This window comes from Biomphalaria glabrata, chromosome 12 (assembly GCF_947242115.1).
Source record: "Biomphalaria glabrata chromosome 12, xgBioGlab47.1, whole genome shotgun sequence".
NCBI classification, from domain to species: domain Eukaryota; kingdom Metazoa; phylum Mollusca; class Gastropoda; family Planorbidae; genus Biomphalaria; species Biomphalaria glabrata.
The window spans coordinates 14,560,910-14,588,318 of record NC_074722.1 but is presented as its reverse complement, the minus strand read 5'-3'; the positions used below and the strand labels follow the sequence as shown (position 1 = coordinate 14,588,318).

At 32.3% G+C, this 27,409-nt stretch overlaps 1 protein-coding gene across 3 annotated transcripts; it reads right to left on the bottom strand.

Moving 5' to 3' along the window:
• On the bottom strand, positions 1-27,409 carry LOC106056213 (inositol polyphosphate 5-phosphatase K-like). Of its 3 annotated transcripts, XM_056005832.1 has the most exons (14): positions 27,235-27,407; positions 23,945-24,061; positions 23,483-23,557; positions 22,103-22,207; positions 21,926-21,998; positions 21,215-21,331; positions 21,009-21,116; positions 19,829-19,896; positions 18,642-18,753; positions 18,023-18,132; positions 10,209-10,371; positions 8,003-8,143; positions 5,126-5,314; positions 1-3,965 (listed from the first exon to the last, which is right to left on the bottom strand). In XM_056005832.1, exons 2-14 carry the CDS (start codon positions 23,992-23,994, stop codon positions 3,957-3,959), a joined length of 1,320 nt encoding a protein of 439 aa, XP_055861807.1. In that variant the 5' UTR covers positions 23,995-24,061; positions 27,235-27,407; the 3' UTR covers positions 1-3,956. The 3 variants fall into 3 exon arrangements, with proteins under 3 accessions (XP_055861807.1, XP_055861808.1, XP_055861809.1); XM_056005833.1 differs by lacking the exon at positions 23,483-23,557 and having other exon boundaries at positions 27,235-27,405; XM_056005834.1 differs by lacking the exon at positions 1-3,965 and having other exon boundaries at positions 5,140-5,310; positions 27,235-27,409.

Genomic DNA, 27,409 nt, shown 5'->3' with positions numbered 1-27,409 from the left:
AAGAGTTTGCTTACTTATATTTTATGTAAAATTAATGTATATAAAATAAAAAAGCAGCAATGTGGTTTCTTAAAATGTTAAATAAGTGAATAAAAACTATATGTCACAGCACAGAATAGAGCACATTAATAAAATATACTTTAAAAACTAAAACTGTTTCTTTTTATTAAGCAAAAATTTGACTACCAGCAATATAGTGGATTTTAAATTCTGGTGCACTTATCACTAGAACTACTGTAATATTAGCTTCTACCAGAAAAATATTTTAATAATAAATAAACATAGTCCTCACTTAACAATGGTTCCGCTCAAACAGCCAATAAGCTAATATGTAGTAATGTCTGGAAAAGGGGCTAAGTATTTTTTCCTACCTATATGTTTTTATTTTCTCTCTTGTACATTTCTACAACATTTGCATGCATGTACAGTACACATTGTGTTAGTGTACTGCAGATATTTGCTGTATGTGATTTAAAAATAAGTCTTTCTGTAATTCATTGATTTGGAAATTGTTGTTTTACCATACAGTAGTATAGTATATGCACATGAATGACCTGAAGGTCATTATGCTGCTCCACCTGCGAAACTACAAGATTTCATTGCAAATTAAAAAACAAAATTGGTATTTATAACTGAGTAAGGACTACTTGTGTTATCAAAATTTCACTGTAACAAAGAAAGGGAAACAAAGAGAGGGTTTGGATAGGTTAACTCCCTTATTGACAAGGATTTTATTATTTTAAATGGCCTCATATCAACCGAAGTTGTAGTTCTAATTATTCATTGAAAAATAAAAGAGGATTATGCATTCAAATTATTGTAAGCAATACCAGTAAAAAATAGTGATGTTGGTTTGTTTGTTTCACTTTTCTCTTCATTATGTTGATGTACATTCACTAGTCTCACTATTCTAGACACTCATTTTGAAAAGAAAATGTAATATTGGAATTCAAAATGTCTGAAAATTCTTTTTGTTTTCTTGTTTTTTGTTGTCTAGTGCAAAGATTAGAAGTTATGACCTGTTTCTAGAGACGACATACAACAAAACAATTATTTGCAGCAACTTCATAAATACATCTGCCAGCAATAGTATGTAATATAAAGACTTTTAATTTGATGATCATATTTGTGTTAGTCCTTTGATAAGATATGTTGATAAGGTAGGCAACATTATTTTTTAAAAAGATATTATCAAAATCTTTATGATATGCAAACAAATATATGTAACAAGATAGTTCCTGGACATTTTATAACAGGCATATAATCGTAAAATGTGTTAACATAGATTTTATTTTGTGATCCCTTTTAAAAAGAGAAAAAAAAAGAACAATTCAAAACAGAAGAGATTTACATAATCAAATCAGTATTCAGACAGCACATCATTCAAACTTATATTCTAAAAAATGTATTCATTTTTTTATCATAGTTTAAGTATACTAGGGGACGCAGTGGCTGAGTGGTTAAGCACTTTGCTTCCAAACATAGGATCCTAGGTTTGAATATTGGTGAAGACTGGGATCCTTAATTCTGTGATTTTTAGGGCCCCCCTGAGTAAACCTAACTCTAATGGATACCTGACAATAGTTGGGGAAAGTAAAGGAGGTTGGTCATTGTGCTGACCACATACGCCCTGCTCATTAATCATTGGCCAAAGAAACAGATGACCTTAACATCATCTGCCCTGTAGATGGCAAGGTCTGAAAGGGAAACTTTACTTTACTTTTTTAGTATTCTAGAAGGACAGGTGTTAATGATGACGAAAATATAAATAAAGATAATATGGCAAATAAGCATTTATATTATATATATATATATAAACCCTCTTGATCATTCCAAGCAGCAAATACCAAAGAAATTAAAGTAAATAAAAATATATTAGATCTGGAATAAGCATTGTCCATATTTCATGCAGCCAGTAATGTGAAGCTGCTTTCACTATGTTTAATCATAACAAGGTTTGTCTTCTAGTCAAAATTAATAAGTGCAGTAATTATTTTAGGTGAATTTTACATTAACTTGAAAGATACTCTTAGCCAAGGAAACATCTTGCAGTGTGTCCTAACAAATCATCCCAGCATTTCTTGCTTTCAATAATGGACACTAAGACACAAGCAACGTTTAGTACCATAGGGAAAAGGGAAAATACTTTTTCAGGACAACGCATTTTTATATCTAATAAAAAGATGATACCAGTATATTCAATTCATAAATTTTGTGCAATATTTTTCTTTCACACTCAGAATAAAACAGAGCAGCAGAATAAATTGAGAGTATTGGACAAAATTCTTAAAACTGACAAAAGTCAAGCTTGGCAAAAGCAATTGAACATTTCTTAGAATTTGTTCAAGGGGAAATTCAGTTTCAAAACCAACAGACTCAAGTACAAACAAAAAGGAGAATCCAGAAGAGTAAAAACTGTGTCTGAAAAAGTGCAAAACAAATAAAAAATATAAACATATACATCATGGCAAGAGAGAAAAGTGTAAAATGTTTTATAATTATATATCATTGTTCTAGTCTTTGTTCCGGTAACATTGTGCTCTTACTCAACTGTGACCAAAATAAAATAATATTCTTAGTTTAATTATGTATGAGATATATGCCCAAATAGAAAGCTCTTTAAAAATCAATAGATATAGATATAGTTATACAGTCACAAGTTTAGGAGCACAGAACTCTAGCATGCAAACAATTATTTCAAACATAATAAATAAATAACAAAAAATTGAATAATTACAAAATATATAATAATAATCTTTAAAAAGTAAAACAATAATTAAACAAAAGCAATAAACAATAAAAGTTTTGTTTCAGTGTTATAATTTTAATCAGTCTTTTTTATAAAATGATTGAGTCCATAATTTTTTTTATTTACTTCCCAAAGTGTTTGATTTATTTATATTATATATATATTTTTTAAATGTACACAGGAACAGTTTCATTCATGCTAAGCATTTGTTTTCCATTCTTACCACCATGCACTGAAAAAAAACAACGAAATCAGTGCAATAAATGTCAGCAGTCTTAAAGGAAATTTCTAACAATTCCTACTCTGGAATGTGAGCCCTCTCATTAACTTTTTCCCAAGACAAACAGGAAAACTAAATGTTAAGCCACTGGGTCAGCCGCAGTAGCCCAATAAAGCTGATACACAGCTCACTACAGGACAAAACTACATGATTTGTTGTGCTCTTTTAGTGCAATACCTTTTTCAAGATGTAAATATAACTTAGAAAGAAAAACAAATTCCAACAAATGTTATTTCAAGCTTACAGAATGGTTTTAAAATATATATATATAAAAAAAATGTTCCCAATTATATAAAAAAAACAAGAATAAGTTTTGAGAATTTTATTGGAAGATCATATGCATAGCATAGAGAAATAAGGCCACATTATCCCAAAACTCTGTATAATATCTAACAGTGTATAATGAAAACAAAAGTTCACATCAAGAGAGGATTTTTTTACAAGTAAAAATATAATTTAAAAAAAGAGTTATGTATAAATATGTATTATAGTCCTCAACAGTAGTATTTACTTTAGATAGAGAAAAAAAAATTAAAGATGTCAAGGGAAATGACAAGATGATTTCTAAACTACATATCTATGTAATTTTCAATATTTTTCAACATTACAGAAAAAAAAATTAAAGTTCTAAGTACTTAGAAGAAAACAAAGATCTGTGTTGACTGTCTACATTTCCTGATAGAAAGCTTCTTCTTTCAGTCAAAATCATTCAATAAAAATGAGTCTTTTAAAAGACAGTTATACAGACTAGTCATGATTTTAAAAAAACAAAAACAGAGATATGGTTCAATTTACAACAATATAATGTCTCACATATCAAGCTGTTATTATTATACAATACAATATATAATATCAGATTTAAAAATATTCCTATAACTCCACAAACAGACAAAATTGCTGCTGACTCTTGCCTATATTAAGATGACATTAAACAATCTGTAATATAAAACAAAATTGTATACAAAATTAATATTAAAGGCATAAAAAATGTTTCTAAACAATTCACGGCTTTTAATAATAAACAATTTCTTCCACCTCATATTATTTGGTCTCATCAGTCCTACAATGACTATGACTCATCACAGCTTTCGGGACCAAAAGATCAGCAATAGAATACATTTTGGGATCACTGGTGTAGCAGGGTCTGTTAAGTGTAAGACAGTGGGCCTGATTCATGTTGAATCCAATGCCTTTCCCAAGTTTGGGTTTAGCAACAAGGCAGTGGAGGTTTAGATTCAGATTTTCCCTTCTCCTAGGTGGGTAGCCAAAAAAAGGTTAATTAGCCCCCCCCCCTTAAAGCTTTCTGGTTTAGGCCCCAAATGCTCGCTCTTACCCCTTCTCCTGTTAGTGTTAACAGATCACACCAGACCAATATGAAATTGTAATGTGCTGAGTGCACTTTCACAGTGGCCAATGTAAACTAGAAAGTATGCTGGACTTGTACTGAGAGGTCTGGGGGAATCATCTCCCACCCCCAACACTAAAGCAGTCTTCACACTAAAGGGATTGGGGGGGAGGTGATGTAATTAGTCAGGTTGTAGTGTATAGGTCTAAATGAATAGAAACAATTGTAACAACTGATTGCTGAAGTCTTCCCCGGTTTATACCTTTCAATCTAAATCAGAAGGAAAATATTTATTTAGAGGCCCTGTAATTATATGAGCTATTTTCATCTTTACAAAAATTTTGAGGGTTATAGAATTACAATCACATACAACAACCTCCATTGTTATTAGCAAGAAGAGATGCATATTGATTCGTGACAATATAAACAAGTGGTAAATACAAATAGACATCATTAGGATATAAAAGTTAGGCTTTATTTTTAAAATAAAATATTCTCCCCACCCCCTCAAAAGTTATGACTTTATCTTAAGAAGAAAGAGATAATAAAACCTTGATAAATATAAATTCCACCATGTCAAATTTAGAGACATTTAGCAACATCTATATTGGTCATACTATTTGACCTTAAAAAAAAAAAAGCCTGCTAAGTGATAATCTGCAGCCAATGTAGGCTTACAGATCCCAATCAATGACTTGCTACTATAAAACTCTGATCAGAGACCACAAGCAGTAACTAGTGAATGACTTACTTCAATGAGTGGACTCACTCCACACAATGATGCTTTCTTAGTTAAGTAACACAGAACATATTTGCCTGCACTCAAACTCATCTGTTGGTATGATGAGAAATGTACAGACACTGGATGTGATGGAGACAATGGTGTTTTAGTGTTGGCCCAAACATATGTCACAAATGAATCAAAGTCTTGAAAATCTTCCTTTTACAAAAAGACAGAAAAAATAATAATTAAACACTTCTTTAGTAGAAAGGAAAAATAATTATGAAAATGCAGTAGTATTTAAAAAAGAAAACGGTTGTATTTTGTTGCACCAATATTGCAACTCATGACTGAAGTCACTTTATCAAAATATGCAACAAAATGAATGTGTTTGTGTGTACAAAGTTATTAAATTGTGATGTTATAAGGACTAGATAGTCATGGAAATATAAAATTGAGAAGCCAAAGAAAGGTCAGAGCAGAAAAAATAATTGTAGACAGTTATAAAACAAATTAAAAATGGTAAGTGATAAAACAATGGGCCAAATGCATGTATGTTGTGGAAAATAGAAAAATAGATCTACATCTAGATATAGAAAAAAAAAAAAAAAAAAAATATATCCTTAAACAACTTGTAGCAAAAGTCAATAACAGCCTAGACCCTCACCAATTTGCATACAAAGCAGCTAGAGGAACTGAGGATGCCATTCTATTGCTTTTGGACCAGCTTTATAAGCATCTCGATATACCCAAAACATATGCACGAGTCCTCTTCATAGATTTCTCCTCGGCTTTCAATACCATACAGCCACATCTAATGATAAACAAACTGAGTAACTTAAATGTAAGCCCTTACTTGCAAGCATGGGTTCTAAACTTTTTAACCCAACGGCCCCAGTATGTTAAAGTCAACAACACCAAATCGTCAACTCGAGTACTATGTACGGGTGCTCCACAAGGTTGTGTACTTTCTCCTGTGCTATACACTCTTTACACTAATGACATAAGAAGCATCTATGACTCAGTTAAACTCATTAAATTCGCTGATGATACTGCCATAGTCGGTCTTATTTCAGGAGACGAAACTCAGTATCGAAGCTCGATAGAAGAGTTTACAAACTGGTGCACCGACAACTTTCTAGAACTGAATGTAACAAAAACTAAAGAACTTATAATAGATTTTAGAAAGAAAAAACAAACTATACGTGAACTGCAAATAAACACTACATCTATAGAACAAGTAAAGGCATATAAATATCTAGGCATTATCATCAACAACAAGCTTTCATGGGAAGACCACCTTGGAACTCTGACAAAGAAAACAGCCCAGCGACTCTTTTTTCTATACAAACTCAACAGTTTTAAATTAAATAAGAAGATCCTTGAGACATTTTACGGCGCGACTGTACAAAATCTGCTAACATACGGAATAAGTTGTTGGCAAGGCAACGCCTCATCTAAACTGTTGCAACGTCTAGAAAACATCATTAAAAAAGCATCAAAAATTACACTCACAACATTACCACATTTAAAGGAACTTTTTGAACAAACGTGCCTAAGAAAAATCGAAAAAATCTTGGAAGACAACGGCCACCCGCTCCATCAGAACTACGCCAGGTCGTCGCGAAGTGGGCGACTGCTGTCAATCAAAACAAGAACGGAGCGGTACAAAAACTCGTTCGTACCTCACTCGGTCAGACTCTATCACCGCCACTCATTGATCAGGGAACATGAAATGCACCAAGATACCTGTGTGTAGTCGCTGAATGAACTCTTTATGTTGTCTGTTGTATTTATGTGTATTTTTCTGTTGTGTTGTCTTTATATGAGAAACGAGTCCTTGTAATCACAACAAATTTCCGTAAGGATCAATAAAGCAGTCTTAGTCTTAGTCTTAGTCTTAGAATAGAGAAGCCAAAGAATAGAGAGTGTATGTAGGAGGTGAGGTAAGTGGTACTTGACTTCATGACAAGCCAAAGAATATAGAGTGTGTGTAAGATTTTGAGGTGAGGTAAGTGGTACTAGATTCCATGACAAGCCAAAGAATAGAGAGTGTATGTAGGAGGTGAGGTAAGTGGTACTAGATTTCATGACAAGCCAAAAGTATGTGTAGGAGAGTGTTTGTGCGTAGGTTATAATATTCTAGCATCAATGTTTATTAGGTGCACAATTTTTGAACGCACTTTCTTTGTTGCCTTGCTTTTAAGCTTATGGAGTTGTTTTGTTATTATGCTGGTCTAAAGTGTCTTTGAGATTCTTCTGTGTACCCATGTTTAGGGTGAGTATCTAAGGCAGTACTGCATTTCGCAGTTGTTTCGCTGCCATAGCAAATTACATTAGACCATCTTTCAATTTTTCTTAGTTAGTTAGGGATTAGGAAGTCTATACTGGAGACTAGAGTCAGCAGTGCGTAGTGTTGTGCTTGTGCGTACTAATGTCTTACGTTGTGGGACAGCAAGGTGCGGAATGATTAATGAATTAATAATACAATTATATTATAACATTTGAGCTACGGCTTAAACACAGCCCTGACAGAGAGCATTTTAAAACAGGCTATTCCACTGGATGATAGGAAAACAAAAAGACTTCTAGCCAAATAAGAATTCAACTATTTTAATATGAGAAAGCAAAAGTATCAAGGATACTGGTATTCACTAACCAAGAGTACATCTGGGGGAGCATTGAAACTTGGTTATAAGCCAAAATTCACTTTTTGACAGGGCAAGAGAGAGGTGGGAGAGTGTTTAAAATTTTGAAACAATTGTTTTTGAAAATGTTCAAACAAAGAGTATTTTGTGATAAATCAGGGTACAAATCAACAAGAGCAGCTTGTGGGTAAAGCTAGTCGTTTAATACAAATGACAAAGAGAGGAGATAACTACAGCTCTTCAGTCAGTACTGTCTTACCTTAAATAGTCCAATCCAATCTCCTGAGTTCATTCTAAAGTCTTTCCTAACTAAATATGAGACAGTCTCTTCTTTCTTTTTGTTCCAAACTTTGTTAGGAAGTCGGAATGTTATTAGATTTATAGTCCCTTTGGAAATAGCCTGCATAAAAGAAATAAGAAGACTCAAAAAAATGTAACAAAATTGTCTGAATATAAAGCTTAACCCTTAAAAAGCTGAGCTATTGTATAAGGAGTGCATACAAAATGGAATTATAATCCTAGTTGTTAGAGGCTTAACTACCACACACATCTAAAGGATTAAGAAAAAAAAATGAACGATTGTGACATTAATACAAATGGACTTGATGTTATGACTCAATGTAACTCAAAAAAAAAACAAAGAGGTTGTATCAAGGAGATGCTAAAGAGTTAACATTAAGAAATGTTCAAGAGTGGACATAAAGTTTGACATTAACATTTTATGACATGAGGACAAACAGAGAAATACATTTTTAAAAAGGAAAAACAATAACACTAATGGCTAACATTTCAAAGAAATGCTAGAAGATCACACAAGAAAAAACCAGAGTGGCCTATTTTAAAACCTAAATGTAGTTCTTGTTCTAGTACTCATCTAGATTAGATAAAACATTCAAGTCCAAATAAACTTGCAGATGCTCATCGTCATCATTGAAAATATTCTACAATGAATATTAACAATAAGTTTACAACAAGCAAAATAGAAAAAATCCTTTTTGTTTTTAAAAAAAAAAAAAAAGCTTATCTAAAGGGCAAGAACTTCCATAATGTACACCATATTTCCCATATTTGATATCCAACAAAATAATTAATTTCCAATAATTAATTGACAAATTGGTTTTTTTTTTCATTTATTTATTTTTTGTTAGGTACAATAAATAATTTTTTAAAGTATTAACTTGATCAGAGAATGCACGAGGGAGAAATAGCGTTAACAACTAAAGGGGAGTGAACCCAACAAATTTAGCCATATCTGTGAATATGGAATAATTAGTGATATCAAACTAAATAATTAAAATTACCATTAAATAACTGACTAATTGTGTTTTTTTTATTCATGTCTTGTCTATGCCAAAGAATATTTGTGTAAAGTGCATGGGAGAAATAATGTGTACACTTTGACCAGACAGACAGACAGGATAAGTTGCTAGAAGCTTGTGAAAAAAGAAACAACCTGTTGTTTCTCCCATGTGGTATACTTTTATATTTCAAACAAAATGTTCAGTATACAAAGTATGAAATGCCAAAAAATCAGACACTAGTAAAAGTAGTGTTGACTAAGTGCTTGTGTCTAAGTGATACAAACCAAGGAGTTTCAGGTTCAAATCTACCATGGAGACAGGAAATTTAACTCAAGCTGAGTTGTGTTTGTTTGCCCACGACTAGACCAGGGTGCATTGAGTGCTTAAGTAGCTTGGAGAAATGGTATATAAAAATAATAAAACTAGTCCTTCCCCTGGTGAGATAGGGAGCTTGGTGAAAGCCTTGTCTGAAGTAGCACTTCTTCTTGGACAAACTATAGCAAGCCACCTTTTTAAAAGGAATAAGAAACACTTCAACACTTTTATTTTTTATGTTCCAAGTTCCCAAGTAAGTTTTTACATCAATGAAACTCACTTTTATTTCCATTGCCAAGTCAGGTTAATGACTTATTCTTTTCATATCTATTAAAAGTTTTTCCTTCAAAATTTTAAAAATTAAAAAAAGTATTCTATATGAGTTTGCTTTAGTGCAAAGACTTTGAAACATTAAAACATTTGAATCTAAAAAGTGTAGAATACATAAAAAAAAAATTCAATTTAAAAAGAAAAAAAAAAACACTTATAAATTAAAAAGTGTATTTTCCCCCCACAAAGTGCAAGTTATTTGAACTTAACAAAAAAAAAAAAAAAAGATACATACACCCACAAAAAAAGGTTAATCTATACTTAAAAATGTATTTACTTTTAAGGATTAGTTTGAAAATCAATTGTATTTGTATTTTTTGTATTTGTAAATCTTATAGCTGTTGTGGATATGTATGTATGAACATCACAATACAAATGATTGGAAGAAGTTTTCTAGTAGTGATTTCATATAGCTTTAAAATTGTATTATCAAATAAAATATAACTCAAAACCAAATGGATACTTAAAAAAAAAAAAATTAATAATGAAGACCTCCAATACAATGGTTCAAGTACTTACTTTGAATGAAATAATTGCAGAAACAGGTTTATGATCGCTCATTTTATATTCAGGATGACAGATATACTCTATTAGCTTTGCTTGCAATTTGAGATTGCCATAAGCTGTGTCATGAAAATGATAGAGTATTCTGTCACAGTAGGCAGGAATCCTTCGCTTAGCACTGCGGAAAATTAATATTTTCTTTACAATCACACATAGATTAGATAGCACAACTTCTTAAAGCAAAACTTAAGTCAATGATATGACCTGAATATTGCATAAATAGTACCCAATTATTTAACAGTATTCTGGGGTTAAAATTTAGTAATTGAAAATTTGTTTCAACAAAGAAGTTTTAACATAGGCCATGTGGGGTCTGGACAAGGGAGGAAACTTTGGTGGTCTGGCATGATCCACATTCAGGTGGATGGCCTCACTGGTCTCTTTCCATCTAAATCTCTCACAAACCGTTTCAGCGAGTGAGCCAAAGCCAAACAATGTGAGGGGTCCTGGCCAGGGAAGAAGAGTCTCAACTAGAGATGGAAAACGAACCGAACACGAACCGAACTCGAACCTCACTTATGACCAAACCGAACCGAACCCGAACTTTGAAACTGCTTGGTACGAACCGAACCAAACGAACCCTCCTTATCTTAACCGAACTAATTTTGAAATTTGTACATCCTTTTTTTTTTAATTTTTGGTTTCAAGAAATATAAAAAAAAATTACTTAAATATTTTATTTAAATTCTAATGATTCCATTATACTTTGAAAACTTGGGAGGGGGGGGGGGTATTTTGAAAACTTTAAAAAGAAAAAAAAAGCGGCGCGCTGGGGTTCCCATGGGTTTTTCCGTATGTGCCGACTCCCACCTGGCCTTGAATTTACGCGCGGCTGTTTGCAATATTGGTTTTGAGTTGAATAGGTGCCCTCTAATTAGATCTAGATCTAGACTCTAGTTCCTAGTAAGTACAAAGTCAACATTAAAATATTGTCACTTTTATTTGAGATGGCTGTTAGTTGAGAGTAGAATAGTTTTGGCCAATTAGAGAGTGTAGATATAAATCTACAATAAGTTCATTTGTGTTCTAGTTTAAAATAAATTTTAATTATCTTCTATTAAGTGATTTATTTTTAAAAAATTGTGAAGTATTCCATATTGGAATATTATCAGTGGCGTAGCAAGGGTGAGGGAGGAGGGGGGGAAATGTATAATCTCCCCGGGCCCCCACTTGCGGGATGTGTTTATGCATTGAGTATGATGAAATTAGCGTAATGCAAATGTGAAACGGCAGACAATCTTGAGACCTAGATTTCGTTTAAATATCAGTATATTTCATTAATATTACATCTCTATCAAAAGTTAAATATGTGAATATTGTAATAACAGTTAGGCTATATTGAGTTGTTCACATAAGAACTTTATTTTAAAGTTTATTAAGTTTATATGTTATTATAAGGCTTGTCTTCGAGTCCGAAGATTAGTGAGGAATGCAGTCCCAGATGTGACCTATATATTTTGCCACATCTAGGGCAAGCATAACCACTGTCCGCAGGTGGTCCATTTAGTTTTTCTTTTCGCGTCTGCGTTTGTCCTCGGCAGCGGATTTTCTTTTGGTCTCAAGTGTGTATCCCGAGGCCTTCGGGAGTGAACTCCAACTGACTCGTTCTGAGGCCGCATGTGACAAGGTGCTCTCTTCTATGTCAGCTAAGCAAAGTTGACGCCTAAGCTGGTCTTTGAAGCGTTTCCGTGGGGCGCCTCTGTCATGGCGGCCACCTTTTAGCTCACAAAAAAAAAAGACTGTCTTTGGCATATGTTCGTCTCCCATACGGGATACGTGCCCTGCCCAGCGTAACTGCCGGACCATAAGAAGTCCCTCTATACTATCCTTACCGGTAAAAATATAAAACGCCTTTATTGGTTCAATTGTACTAGCTGTTTGTAAGCGACAAACCAACGACCAACTAACAAGGAGAGGGGGCGTCGAAAAAAAATATTAGTATAATTACATGTTTAAAAATTAAAATATATTAAGTGGAGATGTCATTTTATCTTCTAATAAGACCTTGTCAACTGTAGACTGCTTTTTGCGAGGCGCGTATGCACAATATGGGTCAAAACGTTTTGAAGAAAACATTTTAAAACATCTCCGCTATTGAGATTCTTCTGCATTTTTTGTCTCAGTATAGTCGAATCTCTTCCGTATATTGCAATTTATTATAGTGACGACTTATGTGTGAACAAAAAATCCTCGATAGAGACGTTTTTACACGAAGAATATTTGTTTTTTTATTATGATGAATAGTGCGTTCTGAAAGAAAGCACATCGATATTAGCCTTTAAAAAAAATATTTCTTCTTGCTAAGAGAAAAAGGTTAGAATACGCTTAACGCCGAGTCATGCCCAGAATTAAACCACTTGCCGACTTGAGCAAAAACCTGCTGCATCTTCAATTCTATCTCCATTAAGAAATTTTTTACAATGCTTAAAATGTATGTAGGCAACATTATTTTGGAAAAAGTATTGCCCATAGGCCTATTATCTGTTGCAAAGTATTTGTTTTATGTAAAAATTAAACTTAAAGTGTTTTATCTGATAAATTGTATTAAACCTTATAACTTAATTTTGCTATTACATAATTTCATAACATCGAACCGAGCCGAACCCGAACTTTAGACCTGACCGAACCGAACCGAACCCGAACTATACTCGTCATCGAACCGAACCGAACTCTAACTTAAATCTGACCGAACCGAACCGAACCCGAACTTTAAAAGTTGGGTTCGATTCCCATCTCTTGTCTCAACATTGACAACAACGGGCACATGTTCATGACCAAGTCAATTGGAGGCATTCAGCCCTGGTCAGGCATGGAGAAAGATGGTGCGGCAGTATCTAAGTCTTGTTACACCGCATGAAATGATGATCATAATGGTCAACAGAGCATGTGCAGTGCCCTAACAGTTCAACTGACTAAGGGACAGGTGAAGGTGAACATAGATGTGATAATGGCCCACACACAGGCAAGGAAATCAGAACAAAATATATGTTTTATATTATTATTTAATGTATTTAATGTGTCCTTTTTAAATTCCAAATTTTTAAATTATTATTACTATCGACATTATGATAGATTCTATAACATTCTACCCAAGTAATCTTAATATATGATTTCAAATTTATTTTCACTTAATTTAAAGATGGAAATCCATTCAAGAAAATATTGATAGCAAACTTTTTTTTAAATGAATGTACATGTTTTGCTACTTTGATAAAGTGGACATATGTTGACCATATTGGCTATATTTTTGTTTTAAACAGATGATAATACAGCATCACCCATCCATAAACTTTTTGACCCATGAATTAAAGTAGCTATAAGGATGAAAAACATCTGCTTTGTTCCTTTCACAGATGAATCTCATTCCACAATTCAGTTTCCCCCTAACACACACACACACATTCTTTGGCCCATAAGTTGTAGCTGATGAGAATAAAATATCTCTATACTTTGTCTCTTCCCAGTGAACATGTCTCTGGACCATAGCTCATACAGACACGCACACACATTCTTTGGCCCATAAGTTGTAGCTGATGAGAATAAAATATCTCTATACTTTGTCTCTTCCCAGTGAACATGTCTCTGGACCATAGCTCATACAGACACGCACACACATTCTTTGGCCCATAAGTTGTAGCTGATGAGAATAAAATATCTCTATACTTTGTCTCTTCCCAGTGAACATGTCTCTGGGCCATAGCTCATACAGACACGCACACACATTCTTTGGCCCATAAGTTGTAGCTGATGAGAATAAAATATCTCTATACTTTGTCTCTTCCCAGTGAACATGTCTCTGGGCCATAGCTCATACAGACACACACACACATTCTTTGGCCCATAAGTTGTAGCTGATGAGAATAAAATATCTCTATACTTTGTCTCTTCCCAGTGAACATGTCTCTGGACCATAGCTCATACAGACACGCACACACATTCTTTGGCCCATAAGTTGTAGCTGATGAGAATAAAATATCTCTATACTTTGTCTCTTCCCAGTGAACATGTCTCTGGACCATAGCTCATACAGACACGCACACATTTATTTGGTGCACCTTGCCAATTATGGGGCAAGTGATTTAAAAGTCATCTGTTTCTGTGGCCCATGGTATATGTCAGGCACCCATTAGAGTTGGATGGACTCAAAATCCAAGATTCAACTCTCAGAGACCTCAGATCTAAAGTAAAGCACTTTACAAATCATCCGTCAGACCCCCCCCCCCCCCCATTATGGATGAAACTTTTTTTTGCATTTATCCAATAAAACAGTTTAAGAGGAAATCTTCATTCCACAAACCAACTTGCACACAACATTTTTTCTTTGTTTTGTGATTTCCCTACCCTAATAAAAACTGAAACATTTTTACCAAAACATTTGCATCCCATATATTTAAAATATCATTGCTTTGTCTTCTTCTCAACTAATATAAAAACACAAAATCCACCACATTCTAACAGTTCATAGACTTTATTTTTAAATCTTAAGTCTGGATCTAGCCCATTTACAATGAAAAAAACATTTTCACCTTTTAACAATCTACTTCTTACAAACACTTATGAAGATATTCCATAATTTAGAAAAAAAAAAAGTATCACAACTTTTATAGTGTTTTTGTTTATTTTGACTATGTCTACTCAGTAATAAAAAAAAGCAGAGTAAATAAAACATGATAGATTAAAGAAGCTTTGTAAACAGAAGGAAAACCTATATAGAAAATTTAAAGAAACTGAGGCAGAAAGAGTTTATAAAAAGTATATTAAAATTAAACACCTAACCCAAAAAGTAAGCAGACAGCTTCAGAGTGAAAACATAAGCAATGTAATATCTAAGGATAACAACAAAAACTTATGGTCATACATTAAGTATAAAAAAATGGAAACAACAGGCATAGCACAATTAAAAGGAGAGATAACTTAACACATAATGATAATAAAACTAAAGCTAACATCCTAAATAAATACTTTGCATCAGCACTCTCGGCCCCAGGAGACAAAGACATATTACTTAATTTGAACCCAGCAGACAACATAGGAGATATAGAAGTACAAGAAAAAGGCTCCAAAAACTATTAGCGAACATTAAACCGAAAAAAGCATCTGGACCTGTTCAAAATATTTTTTCAGGCATCTCTTAACCATGGCAGAGTACCAAGGGACTGGAAAGAAGCTAAAGTCACCCCCCTATTTAAAAATGGAGAAAAATCTGACCCAGGAATCTGAGGGGGCAACTAGGCTAAATCAGACCTGCCTACCAAAAAAAGTCCAAATGCGTAACACTTACGGTCAAAATGCGTATTTTGGCACCAGAATGCGTAACACTTACGCAATCCACTATATAGGCCTATATATATATATATATATATATATATATATATATATATATATATATATATATATATATATATATATTATATATATAATATTAGATGTCATGATTAGATCTACAATCTAAATCTAGATCATTACAGATGATATCTAGACTAGATCTGGAACTATGTCTATATAATGATAATGAATATAATCTACTCTAGATCTAGGCTCAAGAGTGTTACCGATGCCGTGGATCCGCTACAAACTTAGACCGTAGGTCTATTCTATACTAAGACTAAGAATATAGCCTAGATCTAGACTATATGGTAGTTATCGATCTAGATCTAGTCAATCTAAATTTTAAATCATACTAAAACTAATTTCTACTAATGAACTTACAAAAAAAAAAAAAAAAAAGTCACGTTGGTGTTTCAGCTAACTGACGGTACCAACCTGGTACCAACCCGCCACTCCCTCACTCTCGCGTTCTTCATTTCTAGACATCTAATTGCTATTAAGAACCAATCAACGTATAGATCTGGGCACATTGTGTTCACCCCACCTTTTCTGTTTCCCCTCTCTCCCCACAGGTGGGCTTAGCTCTATGTCGAAGGCGCCGCTTAGCGTGACCTCCTTGACCGCTTGTAAGCTAGTCTAGAGAGGAGAAAAAAAAAAGGATACGAAATGCGTAACGCGACGGGTTAAAAGCGTATTTGCGTACTGGCGGTCATTTTGGGGAGATTTTGCGTAACGAATACGCATTTTGCGTAACGGTAGGCAGGTCTGCTAAATGAATGTCGAAACATAATTCCCGTGGGGATGCCTACGAGTAGACGAGAGTCCACCTCTTGCATGGGCGGATTTGCAAAAAAGTCCCCACAACCTGTCACACATCCATGCGCTGTTCCTCAAAGGGACCGTTACATAAATGGTGAGTCCCCCATGGTTAGCTTGGTATAATGAAGGAAAATGGCGGAGGCTCCCAGTGTCCTCGGCCTTCGGCCATGTGCAGCCAAGCATGCGTCGGGGGCCAAAGGCATTGGAAACAGCAATGCTTTCCATAGGCATTGACTCGGGTCTCTCTCAAACAGAACTGTGTTCCCATAGGTTTGTTTTAGTTTTTTTTTACTGTTTGGCGTCCAAACAGGTTTTTTTTTTTCAAACTTAGAGCTCGAAGAGCCTTCGGCTCAGCTCTTTAGACGATCAAACGGTTCAGACGGTAGCAACATCATAAACCACTTAGACAAACATAATGTCCTTACTCCATACCATCATGGCTTTAAGAAATATAGATCATGTGAAACACAACTAATAGGACTAATTGATTATTTTTCAAAAGGTATAGATAATAGTGAGCAAATAGATGCTATCTTACTAGATTTTTCCAAGGCTTTTGACAAAGTTCACCACCATAGTTTTCTTAAAAAATTAAAATATTTTGGCATTGATGGTCCATTGCATCAGTGGATTAAGGATTTTCTGATAGGGAGAGAACAAACTGTAAAAATAAATGGCTCTAAATCAACACCAATAATAGTGAACTCAGGTGTACCCCATGAACAGTCTTAGGTACACAACTATTTTTAATTTTCATAAATGATTTACCAAATTGCATTAGTTAAGGAACAAAAGTCAGATTTTTTGCAGACGATTGCATAATATATAGAACAATAAAAACAACACAAGATTCAGAAATTTTACAAAGAGAATTAGATGAATTACAGAAATGGGAATGAATAGGAGCATGTCTTTCCACCCAGAAAAATGTTAGTTATTAAGAGTAACAAAAAAACTGAAACAAATTAATTCCACTTATCTTATTCATGGTAAACCAGTAACACAGACTAAAAATGCTAAATACCTAGGTGTTATATTAAATGAAAAACTGTCATGGCATAGCTATATTGATGAAACTATCAAAAAATCAATCAAACAAAGCATTAGGGTTTATCAAAAGAAATTTCTATAAATCAGATATGAACATCAAACTAAAATGTTATTTAACCTTGGTTGGGCCAATAATACAATATGCATCCTCTAATTGGGAACCCTCAACTCAAGAAAACATTAAGAAGCTGGAACAGACACAAAATAGAGCAGTAAGATTCATAACAAACGAATATTTACATTTGACTAGAGTAACATAGTAAAATCACTAAATTTAGAAAACGTTTAGGATAGAAGACTCAAAAGTAAAGTAGCAATTATACATAAAACACTGAACCATAACTTCAAATACAAAAAACAAATCTAAGACTAATTTGTACAAACACTCCTTCTTCCCAAGTGCTATTAGAGCATGGAATGAGTTGCCAGAGTTACCCAGGAAAACCAGTGACTTGGCAGAATTTAGGTCATTGGTTAATATGCATGACTAAATGCATGATGCTTAAGACGTAATCATCTTCTTTTTTGAAATAACATCTGTATTATATAAGATAAGATAAGATACAACTAACCTAGAGTCATATTTGTCTGTCCCAGGATCAAATTTATATGTTGGTGGGAAAGTAATTGTCCCTTCTTGAAACATATCAAAAATAAGACCTTCTTGTATGGCTATGTAGAGCTGTAGATGGAAATATATAAATGATAAAACCATCTTGCATAGCCAACATTTACCATATATATATATATATATATATACACATAAAAAAAGACTTTCCTGTAGAGATAAATAGGAAAAATACATAGTAAAAAAATGTAGACTTTAAGTAGTAAGGCTTTCTCCTTCACCTGTTAAGTAATCTGTGGAACTTTAGGACCATACATTTTTTCAGACCATCCTTTCATTCCTGTTTGTTTACTCAAGTCCAAAGAAATTCTTCCACACCATCTCATTTGGCTTTTTAATTGGACTAATTTCTAATACTTTTTTTTTAAAACTTAGTTACAATTAATGTACTTAGTAATGTATAGTAATGTAATATAAGCTCAAAAATTATCTTTTAAAATTATAGAATTAAAAATAGCAGAAAATTTTGAAACAAAAACCAAAGGTAAATAATTGGTCTTTTTATACCATATCTGTCCTGAGTTACCAAAAATTTCATGAATTATTGCACACATCCTACTGACCTGATCATTCCTGTATAACTTTTTGAAATTTCTCAGGTCGATTAGCTCCAGAGTTTTTTCATATGTAGTCTCCTCTATGCGGAAATTCATGTCCCCCATCCAGAAGATATAGCTTCAAAAAGAACAATCATTTGAGTAAATCAAAATAACAAGCACAGGCTCAATAATAAAATATCTAGTGATGCCAAGTAAACATTTTTTTATGAGATTTTAAGGGGCAGGGGCAAAAAAAACTTCAAGTGTTTCTATTGTCAACAACTTATGGCTTAGTCCTGTGGGTCATACTAAGATCTCAGGTAGAACAGGATAGGCTCAGAACTATCCCTCTGGTCCTTGCCCTCTACTTGTTCTTTACTTTACTACTTGACAAAAAGTGCATTACAAGTTAACCTCAAATACTGCATTCTATCACCAGAAGAGTTAATGTGTTCAATGGATGTTGGTGTATCTGTAAACAGCAACATTTTTTTGTGGGTGCCTATAGATAAAAAAAAGTGAAACTGTACTAGGCTGCTTAAGCTACTAATGACTAGGATTTTATTCAGAATTTTAGGCCAGCCCCTAATGGCATGCAGCTCAAATATCTGACCTTTGATAAGGAGAGTAAAGGTAGTTGTTTATTCTGCTCATTTTAACATTCTCACTATGAGATCTTATTGTGCTTATTGTATAATAAAGGCTTTGAAAGTCTAATACATTTTCTTTAATTTCATTTTTATGAGGTCTTTCCTAATAAAAGAATTGAAATGAAAAGTTTTAAATGACAAAAGATTAATAGGTCAAATGTTTTTGTGTAAAACAGCATCAATGGCAATATATTTCAGTGTTTGAGTCCTACTATGGTAGTTTGTAAAAGAAAGACTTTTTGTTATAAGAAGAGCTCTTCCTATTTAAAGCAGAATGAGATAAAAGTTATTTGTATTGAAGTGAGAACCTCAAGTTTTTAGCTATTCTCTATTTCTGTTCAAATAAGAGAAACCATTTCTTGGTGTTTAAATAAGAGAAACCATATCTCAGTGTTAAAGGCCAACACTGACATCTAAAATCATTGAAAGTAAAAATTGTTAGAAATTCTAATTTTTTTTTTTATTTTAAAAATTTTTTGTTTTTTTTTTTAGGTGGTGAAGTTCAGAGCCAGAGCAGGATCAAATAAGTTAAACAATGATTTAATTAATTTGTTTTCTTACTCATGATCCAGAATGTTGTCTGTGTCAGGATCTCGAAACTGCTGTGTACTGAGAATTTGGTCAATATTCTGTGAATAAAAAGCATTATTTTTTGGCTTACCTAAGAAATACTTATATTGTTATTCTTACATTCAAGAGAGAGATTTTAACAACACCCTACCTTTTCCAAAGGTTTTAAAGGTCTTTAAAACTTGAGATAGGTAATATCTCATAGATCTGGTTGGCCCTCCTTCCCTTACCAAGCCATTTATTCAAAAACATTTTAAAGTACCTGAATATCTAGACATTCATACTTAAGAGATAAGGAAAAAAAGCCCATTACTTTTTTTACCAATGTATTCATATGTAATTAAAATCTCTGGCCTTCATTTACAACTACAATTCATGATCGAATTATTTTCTCGCCCATTTCTATCAACAATTCCTTATACAATATTTGACAGTTATCTACAGTTTTATTAAAAATCTCTTATAAAATCTTTTGTCAGTTTGATATTTCTATTAACACTTCCTTTTAAAATCTTTGTTCTACATTTCCATCAACACCTATTTTATAAAATCTTTTATGTCCCACTATTGTATTAATAAAATCCTTTGTCTGACTTATAGCTAAAGCATCAATTTTACCACACCTACATGATGTCATCATTTACAAACGTTACTTCAAAAGAGAAGATAATTAAGCCCTGCACATTTCATATGTCAATCTAGTCATGCATGTTAATAAGTGAAATAAACTCTGGTAAGTCAATGGTTTTCTAGGTTGATTCAGGCAACTCATTCCATGCTTTAATGGCACTAAGGAAGAAGGAGCATTAGTATGAATTTGTCCAAGCATATGGAACGAGGAATGTGCCTTTATCTTTGTGTCTTTCTGAGTATTTTATTATGTTTTTCTTTTGCATTGTTACAATATGGTTCAGTGCTTTATGTATTATTGCTACTATACCCATTAGTCTTCTGTCCTGAAACATCTCTAAATTTATTGATTTTACTAGTAGTGTTTTCTAATCAAATGTGAATATTCATTTGTTATAAATCTCATGGATCTATTTTGGGTCAGTTTTAGTTTCTTTTTGTTTTTCTAGTTGAGGGGTCTAAGAAAAAATAATTCTACTTGCACCAAATCAGCTATACCTCTCATGAATGCAGTTTTGCTTATAGCTAATCAAAAACTCACATTAAGACGCTCAGCAACATTCTCCATATGTGCTGCCAAGTGACAATTAACCACAATCAAATTCATCCCCATAAAATCCATCCTAATGCTGGCAGCTCCTTTGTTGCCCTAGAAGTAAAACAAAATGTGTAACATAAATAACCCATCATATGTCATGAAATAATGGTATACAATAAATAATAATAATAGATCTCTTATATACTGACGTAAAATCCTGCTAAACCAGATCTAGTTAGCTCTGATTCCACACTTGTCACATGCTGCAAACAGTTTCTATGCACAAACATAATGGTCAGAATTCCAACAAGCTGACGGCTCTTGATCTGACCAGAAGAGATTTAAAAAAACATACAAAAACAAAAAAACAAAGCACATGTAACCTATTGAATTAGTGCCAATGGCACACACACATTTTTTTAAATATACAAAAATATATAGACTGCACTGCAAAGCTCCCCAAGCAGGGTTCAGGGTGGAGACTCAGTGCCAAGTGTTTCTTGCATTGATTGTGAAAAGGTACATTTGTAATGGACTTAGATCACACTGGTGATCTGGAGAACAACTTAAAAGAGCATGCTTTATTTTCATATAAAAAGTAAACAATGGGAGAAATTTGACCATTCTGAAGTGAAAAAGAAGCATCTTCTTTTTAAATGTGTGTTTTGAGTCAATTTTGTTGCAGATCCCTCTTGTGAGAATGGTATGAAAGGTTCCAAATAGTTACAATAACAGATGAAAGGACATCTTGTAACTCATTTTAATACCCAAATCAACTGCTGACCACAAGTAAAACCTGGATACACAAGTTTGAATTTTTTCAATGAGTTCTTTACTTATGTAACCTAGATTTGTCTGTCAAGTCAACTCTCAGTCAAGTCTATGTATATATTATGATTGTAATTATATAACATATTTACCTTAACATAGTCAAAGGGCTTTAAAGCAGCCATCAAAGCAGATTCCCAGCTCTGAACTCCCATCTCCTGCAAGCTTAAAAAAAAAAACATATAAAATCAATTGAGAAAAATCATCATTTCTCTAGATGTACTCACTGATCTAAGCTATTTGAAAAGCTTGAACTCAAAATGACTTACCCTATACAATAGATTTCTGGCAGAGGGTTTCTGTTCAACTGCAAGAGGTCAGTGAAGTCAGAAGGAGGAGGTTTCCCATTTACATTCCAAGTCACTAAATAAATGCTTCAAGAAAAAAATAGGAAAACAAAACATGTAAATACAAATACTAAATATATTAACTAACTGCTAAGCAGGTTAATGAATTATAATCACTGTCTCTATGAATGGGATCCAATCAATGTCATGAAATGTTAATGATAGTCCACAAAATGTTACGCAAGTCTGTAGAAATAACTCAACTTTTAATCAAGAAATATCATGTACTTTTCAGTAAAATAAAAAAAAACCCTACTTTTAAAGAAATTGTGGCAAATACTGTTATAGACAACTCTTTGAAAACGTCGGTTTAAAAGACAATAGTTCATTGGTTCTTTAATTAATATCTACATGAAAGAATTATTTTTTTTTAATAATTACAAGCAATTTAATTTTGAAAATTGTTCAGTTTTATATTAATAGATGTCATTAGATGAAAAACAAAAATACAACTTGATTTCAAAATGAGACATTCTAATCAAAGTTCTTACAAGAAATTACTATTCTTTTTGTTGTAGTTGGCTCATGCCATTCTAAAGCTTAAAAGAAAATAGTGCCAAAATAATTTTTCTTTCAAGTTTCAAAAATGTGTTCAAAGAACTTGATCTTAAATGATGTGTATCACAGATGAATGTGCGTGTGTATATATTTATATAATCTAATCTTACTTATATGGGTTAGTTGAAATGAACGAGAAAATGACCATGGATGAGTAAAGTTGACAATGTGTGATGTGAACGGTGATGAAGTCTGTGTATTCATTGGGAAAGAGTTCTTTGGTAGATTTAATAGAATTACAGCAGCACCTAGACAATATTCTTGTTGATATAGTCTCAATATATTAATTTTAAAAGAGCTGTAACAATGTGGAAGATAACTTACCAACACAAGTACTTAAATAGATCTACAGATTTAAAGAATTACACCTACATTAACAGTGTTCTACACTGTAAATGCAAGAAGCAGTGTTTATGAATAGGCAAACCTGATCACTAGTTCATACACTCTAGTTTTTTTTTTATTCATTGGGTTAAATATCAGGTGCCATTAATATAGGCCATATGTATTATTAAGATTCATTAAATTAATTGAAGTATTTGCATCAAATGAAGTTTATGCACAATCTTCATGATCGTCCTTAAAACAGTAGTTTGTTTTTTTTTTCTTATGAGGAAAAAAAAACAACAACAAGAGAAAAAAAAAAGTTGAATTAAAACACAAATTTCAATGAAATGGATCATTTGAAAGTGTATATGTGTGTACACAACAGATGAACAGAAAGCAACTGAAAAGTTGTTCCACCTAACTACAGTAACATTGCCAAATCTTCTATTAAAGTCAGTTGGTGTTGAATCATCATATGCAAATCTTCGTATGCTGCAAAAGAAAGGAAGAAATGCTAAAATACAATAAGTATAATTGTCACATTCACAACCTGTAATGACTTTTTTCATGCAAATCTTGAGTTAAAGTGACTCAAAAAATATAGGTATGCATGTTTCAAAGGAAGATCAATTTTATGAAGTACACTATAATATTCTATCATTCTGAGAAGATTCCACATTTGAAACAGGTTCAAGTCCATAAATACTGTATTAGAAAAAGAAAAGACTATATATAGATAGAACGTGAAGAAGTGTGATAAAAAAATGGGAACTGTGGCCTTAAACAGGAAGATTCATAATCTAACATATTTGCCCTATTCCCATTTCAAAAATGAAAACACTAGACTTAGACATTTCAATACGAATTAAATATACTTACTGGGTTGTTAAAGAAGTAAAAACATCTGAAACAGAGTTCCAAAGAGCCATGGTTAGGCAGCTTTGAGTGGTTTAAAAATATCTAAGTGTTGACTTGTTCAATAGATGCCAGGATCATCTAACAATATAAACAAGAAAAGTAGTTAACAAATATTTTTTTTAAATAGAACAAACTCAAATGGTAGGTTCTATATCATTATAGGGTTTCCCTGATAAATTTTCAATTATTATAGCACTTCTAGGTATTTTTAAGTTTTTAGTCTGTGTAACTGGCTTCCATAAATAAGATTTAGATCTAGATTATCTTATAAATTACAGAAATTACTTCATAGGAGAAGATAATTAGTCCTAAGTGACTAAGTGTGACGATTTCTGTTTTCATTAGTGCCAATATTTGTTGATGATTTTATATTTTTTTTTATGATTGTTTCAATTCATTACATGTCTTTCTTATATATATATTAATTATTATGGTCCAAACAGTCACTTGCAAGGGATATATATCTATATCTATATATATCTAGATCTAGATATTTCTAGTAAGATAAGTATCATCTAAAGGCTACATTGAAAACAGAGATAGATAGTTTACCCAAGCGGAGAATGATTGTGTACAGATCTATATTCTAGACCTAGATCTACTTATAAAATAAATAAGTTTTTGTATGTTTTTTGTTTCCATTATGTAAGCTATACGTAGACAAATAGTACCTACCAATAGAAGTTAAAATGTTTTCTGTATACTAGTGTAGATCTAAAATTAGTAAAGATATAGATCTAGTATAAATTTCGCTGTCTTCTTTACGTTTTATAAAATGGAAGTAGATTTTAGATCTCTTTTAAAAATGTGTATATGTATTCTTAATTAAATGTATAGTCAAACGTAAAAATATATATATATAGAGAGAGAATATATATATATATATATATATATATTTAATATATATAAAAACACTGAAGAAACCCGAAACTTCTGCATTCTTTTTTTCTTTCTTAAATAACCTAAACCTCTAAATTCAAACAATGCATTGATTTTCAATTCAGCATTAACTTGTCTTGACATAAAATTCTTGTTAGTTACACTGTGACTGTAGTAGTAGTCTGTAGTTATACTGAGACTGTAGCCATGTAGGTGTAACTAATCAAGAATGTCTAGACGTGTCTTAGAGAATAGATATATTATTATTAGTATGATTCTAATCATCAATCATCTAGATTAGTAGATTAAATTAATAAATAGATAGTCTACTCTAAAGTGACTAAAGTCTAAGAGTCTAAGATAGTCTAGAGTCTAAGGCTACTCTTATTACTCTTAATATTTTGGCTTAAGTGCCTTAAGTCTACTAACTAAGTTAGTTACCTAAGACTGGCCTAAGGCTAAGGCTTAGGCGCCTTAGGCTAAGACTAAATTTAGTAAGTCTAAGTCGTCTAAGACAAGTCTAGAACTAAGAAAAATCTAGATTCTAGATGTAGTTTATTTATTTCGGACATTACATGAATTCGGACATTCGCTGTTTTTGTGGTCATTAAATAATTATTTTAATATTTATAATAATTTATTATAAAACTAGTGTGCTGTATAATGTGCTTGTCCATTTTCAATGATTCTGACCCAATTTCCTTTCATTTAGCTGTCTTTTTATGTAAGAAAAACAAATTTCAAATTTGTTAGTCAGGTTGTTGTTTTTTCCTATGTTACCCGGATGACTTTAGACTTTACCTCTTCCTAGGGTTAAGACTATATTTTTTGATTTACTAAGTCTATACTAATGAGCCTGGCAATATTTATTCTGTTTTTGGAGCTGATTTATTTGATTTATAAGCCAAGTTTTTTAATTACAGACACAAAACAATTAATAGGGTGTCAGAATTAAATTACGATTTTCTTACCAAAATTTATTTCGGACAGCCAATTTTGGACATCAATACAAATGATCTTATATTATATTATATTTGTTTGTTGTTGTTTTTTTAATAGAGAATAAAGGGGCAAATGTTTGGAGTAAGCTTGGTACATTGAATGAAGTTAAATGCCTAGATCTAGACCTACTAGATAGATCTAGATTTATTTAGAGAGAATATAGAGGATTCAGTTATTTATTAAATTAATAAACAAAAAACACAAACATTCAACACACATCTAATCATGCAAACTCCAAACATTCAACACACATCTAATCATGCAAACATAAAATGTCTAAAAGTCAGTGCAGAAATCACTATCCCAATGACCTAATTTTGGTAGAATAAGTGTTTTTTATTTTTATTTTTTGTGTTCGTATTTATGCATAGTTTGAAAACATCGTAATGATTTCATGTGAGGGGCTATGCCTGGGGATCTTAAAATTTAAATAATGTTAATATAGAATTAAAATCTGAGTTTATTGATGCCTAAATATAGAGACTGTCTGAAATAAATTATGGTGTCCGGAATCAAATAATGTGGGTCAAATTTGTCCGAATTAAATGAAAACACACAGCCTGTTTGACCTTAAATATAATAACAAATATAGGTTAGGGGTACAAATATAAGTAGTCATCCTTATTCTCCTTTAACTAAAGAAGATTTTGATACTTCATTTCTTTTCTGTCAAACCATTGTAAAATAATGCGCTGTCAAAGTCAAACTTTCAAATTTGGGCCTATCTATCTATACTATTCTATAGATAGGTGTCAGAATAGCATAAACTACTCTAGATCTAGATATCTAGATATAAATTTTATAATATTGTTACCATATTGTTTTTGTACAGTAGTCTGAGTAGTTTCGCTGATCTTGTCAATTGTTATTCAACTTAAATTGTAGTCAAACTGAATTTCCATTAGGATTAGATTGGATCAATAAAAATTATCTTCTTATAAAGTTATATAAATGATCTTCTTAAGTATACTTAGAGTATACTATTACTCGACTCTATTATCTATATTATTCTATTTCTATATTTAGTATAGACTAGTTACACTAGTAACTTTTTACTAACTACTAGAATGTTACTAGAAATAGAATATATCTATCTATACTTATACCACTTATACTAGACCTAGTATTATATACTAAACTACTAACTGTAAGTGTAACTATTAATTTATTAAACTATTAGTACTGAGTATTACTATTACTACTAAAAAATACTACTATTAGTCTTATTACTTTTCTATATTACTATTAGTAGTAATTATTTAGTAATAGTTCAATAGTCACTACTCTTTAGTCTCTTACTCTCACTCTGTCTGGTCTAGAGTCTCAGTCTAGACTACTCTGTTATGTTAGTAATACTAATAGTATGTTACCTGTTATAGAATCTATATTTCTAGTAGATCTAAACCTAATTGGCTATTAAATCTAGATCTAGAGCCAGAGCTAGATATTATGAGACACCCAACGAATGTAATTATTTTGTAAGAGGATCTTAGATTTTTTTGTATTTCGAATGTTATTAGGCCTAAGTCTAATTTTTAAGTATCC

Coding starts and splice junctions, on each gene's coding strand:
- LOC106056213 (XM_056005832.1), bottom strand. CDS start 23,994: ATGGCTCTTTGGAACTCTGTTTCAGATGTTTTTACTTCTTTAACAACC. Junction 23,558..23,944: donor TTTACTTCTTTAACAACCCA/GTAAGTATATTT, acceptor TTTCTTTTGCAG/CATACGAAGATTTGCATATG. Junction 22,208..23,482: donor GGCAATGTTACTGTAGTTAG/GTGGAACAACTT, acceptor TTTTTCTTGAAG/CATTTATTTAGTGACTTGGA.